Source organism: Penaeus japonicus, unplaced genomic scaffold (genome assembly GCF_977035675.1).
Source record: "Penaeus japonicus unplaced genomic scaffold, GWHDUDI00000001_assembly GWHDUDI00000015, whole genome shotgun sequence".
NCBI classification, from domain to species: Eukaryota; Metazoa; Arthropoda; class Malacostraca; order Decapoda; family Penaeidae; genus Penaeus; species Penaeus japonicus.
The window spans coordinates 12,247,147-12,252,146 of record NW_028234417.1 but is presented as its reverse complement, the minus strand read 5'-3'; the positions used below and the strand labels follow the sequence as shown (position 1 = coordinate 12,252,146).

The following is a 5,000-nucleotide window of genomic DNA, read 5'->3' as shown; positions in this document are numbered from 1 at the left end:
AACAGCAAGGAACAGCAGTGGTTTGACAGCGAAGGCCAGTGGCGATGGAGCGCCGATCCCTCGTATTGCTTGGCTCCTGTGGCAGGAACCCCCCAGGTTGGCCTGGCCGAGAGCAGTTCCTCGTCTACTCTGTGGACCAAGGACGACGAAGACAGGATGGTCATTGGCTCGAAGGCATTGACTCTTCCGCGAGGCAAGGATAAAAGTCGGTTGATCATGCGTCCGATACACAATGGAATCAACCAAAAGTGGTGGACCGACATCGAGTTAAAAAGCACTTTGATGGACGTCAAGACAGCGTCTTACCCGCTTGTATCCGATGATGTAACTACATACAAGCATGAAATTGCTCGGGGATTTGTGAACAGAATGGCTTCCCTAACAGAGCCTTTGCCTTTCCCTCGAGACGTGGCCAGGTTCCCGGGCTCGGTGAACCCCGAGACGCCCCGCATCGACAAGACCCTCACGCTCGACCTCTCGGCTTTAGGCCAAGCGGGCACCCTGCGCATGACGACGCCGCGAGACTGGCAGGCCACCGACCTGTACGCAGCTGCAGGAGATGTCTTCCAGATTGTTCTGCCTGACACCTTGTCTCCGCAGCGAGCTGCACAGATCACCGTTCGCGTTGGCGCTCATTGTGACAAGCTCCGGCCAGGGGTAGGTACTGTGAAGAAGAAAGGTTTTCGACGTATGCCGATCGTTTCCGAAACATTTGGAATCAGCCCAGGGATAAATAGTCTACGGAGCCAATATGGAGGGAACCTAATCTTCTGTTATCAGAAAGGAGAGCTCTTCACAGTAGAAGCCACTGTCTCAAATGTCGTAAAGGCTCCTTTCTTTAAACGGGGAGAGACATCTGTTGATGAATGGGAAGTTTCCAAGCACCTGGACGCGCCACACGCCATCCTCGAGGGGGACCGTGTTGTGATTGTCTCGAGAAATAAGAAAAACGCCCGAATTCCCTTCCCCGAGGAGCTCCTGTCTCGCTATGAGGAGGTCATTGATCACCTGAACTTCCTCGCTGGCTTTTCCGACGACGACCCGCCGCCAAGAGGGAAATACTGGCTGGTTAACGACCTGCAGATATCTCACGGGTCGGCGCATGCTGGGTTTCCCGCCATGTTCACGCAAGCCATAAGGAACTTGGCAGTGATCGACACTCCTTACCACTGGGGTGTCTGGCATGAACTGGGCCATAATTATCAACAAGCGCAATACTGGTCACGCACCTTCGGCTCGGAATCAACAGTCAATCTTTTTTCGCTGTATATCCAGGAAAAGCTGTTCAAAAGAGACCGCCTCAAGAACAGCAACAATTACCTCAACACCGCTAAGGCTGTGGATCAGGGCTTAACCTTTAACGACGGCAACTGCTGGCAGAAGCTCGTGTTCCTGATGGAGATCAAACACGCGTTCCCCGAGCAGGGTTGGGAGATGTTCCGCAGGCTGAACCGCACCACCCGGGCCTTGCCAGAGGAGGAGGCTCAGCATCTTTCGTCAGACCGGGAGCTACAGATCGACTACGTGTACAAGAACTTGAGCAGGACTGTGGATCAGGACTTGATCCTTACGTTCCAACGGTGGGGCTTGAGTGTCAGCCAAGAGGCGCAAGAAGAAATCCAAAGTCTTGGCTTAGTAAAAGCACCAGCGGACCTTTCTGCCAGAGAGTAACGCGATGAGTTGTTTCGAAAACAATAAACTTCGAGCATTCCGATTTATTCATGACTTGCATTTAAAACACACATTAGAATGTATAAGATTGTATTTTGCCTGCTGCACGCTTTAGGTTGTATTGCATTTGTATATTCAAAGATTGGTTAACTTGTAATTTAACGTTTCAATTCATATTCTGGTTGATGTTTTGTTAAATGTTGTTGTATTTGGTATGCATTTTCCAAACCAGATATTTCTCAATGGTGCTTTTTAACAATATATATCTTTCAATCTCTCTCTTTCTCTCTCAAACATATGTGTACTTACATAAATGAGTGTTTGTATGTGTATATATTCTAAGAGTATATGGTATTTCCTTCAGTGATTCCCCCAGCGAATATGTACCGACGTAATTACATATAATCACACTCTTAATTTTAAGTCACCAGGATATAAATATATATTATATTCCGTGTCAGAATCCATTAATCTGTTCCATGTATAATTGGTAATAAAGAAGAGTATGGTTGCATTTTATCAGAATTTTAGTTTCCTATCATTTGTGTATCTTTATATATCTTTGTTTCATATGAATGTGATCTTTCGTATACCTGTAGAAGCCATTCATATGCGAGCAAAAAACTAAACTGATTTTTTGTCACACACACACACACACACACACACAGACACACACACACACACACACACACACACACACACACACACACACACACACACACACACAGACATTGATTAAGTGTTTTGGAACCAAAGGGTTACGGCATTTAATGATCGAACATCCCGATAACTTTTATTATTTATGTATATTGCTTTATCTCTAAATCAGTATTGTCAGTGAATTATGGTATACATACATATAAATTGGAATATATGTGGAAAACTTGTTTCTACTTTTCTGATAGGACAAAAAAGTGTGGACATGGCAGTTCACAAGTAAGAAAGAGAGGTGAGTAAATGCATCAAAATTGTACAACTTATCTCTTTCTAATCAAGCATTCGAATCCACATAATTTAGTTTAGACATAAACCTTCTTTCTAATGACCTATAACTCTGTTGCATGGATTCGAATCCCTGTCAGAAGCTATTTATGTATATTCAAGTGGAACTGTATTATTCCCTCATAAACTAGTTATTGCAACGCATACCTGCCGCGGTTAGCAACAGCAGGAATGAGGCAACCTGAATACTAACACGTTATCCAAAAGAAAAGCAAAGCAAATGGAGAAGATTATGAGAAGAGAATAACATGGCTATGATCAGCTATCTGCAGCATTAATAGATAAAATCCAAAGAAAGCGTATGTCCTTTGATCTTAGAAACTACATTTCAAACAAATTACTTCTTACTGATTAAAGTTCCAATTATATTATTCATATTCCATTAGTTTCTTTTTTGCAAACAACATCATACACCCACGAGATTCATGCAAAGACTGTCAGCCAGATAAAAGATAAAAAAATAACACAAAAGTGTCAAGTTTCAATCTCTGCACCTGTGGCCACTCGACTTCTATTTATTCATATTTCAAGGACTCCAAGATACTTCAGACTGTGTACATAAAGATGTGGAACACACACACACACACACACACACACACACACACCCACACATCAACATCTTCTATATACATAATAGATTATAATTATCCATGCCTGTAATGTTGTCGATAGTAATTTTCGCTCATAATCACAGATAAGTATAGACATCATGAAATATATGATTTCCTGATACTATCATCATTGACGGATGCTAAGATAATAATTATGAGCGCCGTGTAACACTTGCCCAGCTCATTACTAATACTGAAAGGTAATCAGATAATGTTATCATTCGAAACCTATATATCATATATATTTATTTCGCCATTAGTGTTCGCAACGTAGACAAGAAAAGTGCTTCTCAAACTATCCGGTGTAGCAGGAACTAATAGCCATGTTTGCCGTGAGAGATATCATTTTAATTTTCGCAGGAATTTTGATTCATACTTGAAAATAGGTTGAATAAAATGAAAGTCGACATATTTCATGATCTTATTTTCAAATCATACTTCGATACTATTGTTTCTTTTTTTTTAATGGAACAACGTGGTAGAAGGACCAGGCTGTGGCGCTGATCAAGGATACAAATTTATTCACAAACTCGTTCTTATTGAGGAATGGCGATATGACAACTATGCGTGACAATCATTCACGTCTTGTTCATTCTTTATCTGCCCTTTTTCTCTTTGACCTCTTTGTATATTACGTGTGAAACTAGTGAGGTACAGCATATATCGTGAACAATATTCGATGTTACTAATTATGATGTGTTTTGCGAGTTAATTTCATCTTACAATTCTTTAATCTGACGGCGCGCGCGCGCGCACACACACACACACACACACACGCACACACACACATACTGTAATGTGCGGGAAATCGTGCACATTTTTAAGGATCATAACTATGACTGAAATGGTCTTTAAATAGTTTCTAATGACCAGGGATAACAATGGCCTTATTTCCTGCTGTAAGGAGGTCTGTGAGAGAGGTCCCCCGGAGCCTTCTCGAGTCCTAGTTGCTGAATCTCCTCCTTCGCCTCCTCGCTGAGCGGGAGGCCCCATCGGTCATAAGTCAGAACTAGGTCGTAACCTACACTTTTGCTGAGATTCTTGTATGCATGGTCGATCTGGTGCTGATGGTCTTTGGTGATGTAATTTGCCTCGTCATCGGAAAGATCTCGAGTCGTTCGGTAGAGCTGGCGGAACATCTCCCATCCCTCTGGGAAAGCGTGTTTGATCTCCATCAGGAACACCAGCTTATCCCATACGTCTCCCTCATCGAAGGTCATTCCACCGTCAACCTTGTCAGCAGCGGTGACGTAGGAATTCATGTCTTCCAACCTATCAGCATTAAACAGCTGTTCCTGAATGTACAGGGAAAACAGGTTAACAGTTGACTCACTTCCATATGCTTTACTCCAGAAAGGACCTTGCTGGTGATTGTGACCAACTTCATGCCAAACTACCCAGTCATAAGGGATGTCGAGATTAGCTAGATTATAATAACCACGGGTGAACATAACTGGAAACCCAGAATGGGCACTTCCAGCACCAATCTGAAGATCATCCACCAGCCAATATTTTCCGCGTGGAGGAATTTCTGTCTCATCAAAACCTGCTGCGTAACTCTCCATGGCGAGAACTTCATCGTAGCGTGCCATCAGGTCATCAGGATTCGTGAGTTCTCGAGCTGCTGATGAAGGCACAACGACGACACACTTGTCTGACTCCAGTATTGCATGAGGTGCATCTCGCATCTTAACAGTTTCCCAGTTCTCAGCAGAA

The 5,000-nt window shown here is 43.2% G+C and overlaps 2 protein-coding genes across 2 annotated transcripts in view; one reads left to right on the top strand and one right to left on the bottom strand.

Moving 5' to 3' along the window:
- Window positions 1-2,188, top strand: part of LOC122267897 (uncharacterized) — a 26,170-nt gene extending 23,982 nt beyond the window's left edge. Inside the window, 1 exon segment of the mRNA XM_086544206.1 lies at window positions 1-2,188. This exon segment is cut by the window's left edge and continues 140 nt beyond it. Coding sequence (XP_086400332.1) covers window positions 1-1,671 — 1,671 coding nt within the window. The 3' untranslated portion in view covers window positions 1,672-2,188.
- Window positions 2,189-3,690: 1,502 nt separating this feature from the next.
- Window positions 3,691-5,000, bottom strand: part of LOC122267896 (TRPM8 channel-associated factor 3) — a 3,491-nt gene continuing 2,181 nt past the window's right edge. Inside the window, exon 2 of the mRNA XM_043038093.2 lies at window positions 3,691-5,000. This exon is cut by the window's right edge and continues 1,366 nt beyond it. Within this exon, the coding sequence (XP_042894027.2) occupies window positions 4,172-5,000 (829 nt within the window). The 3' untranslated portion in view covers window positions 3,691-4,171.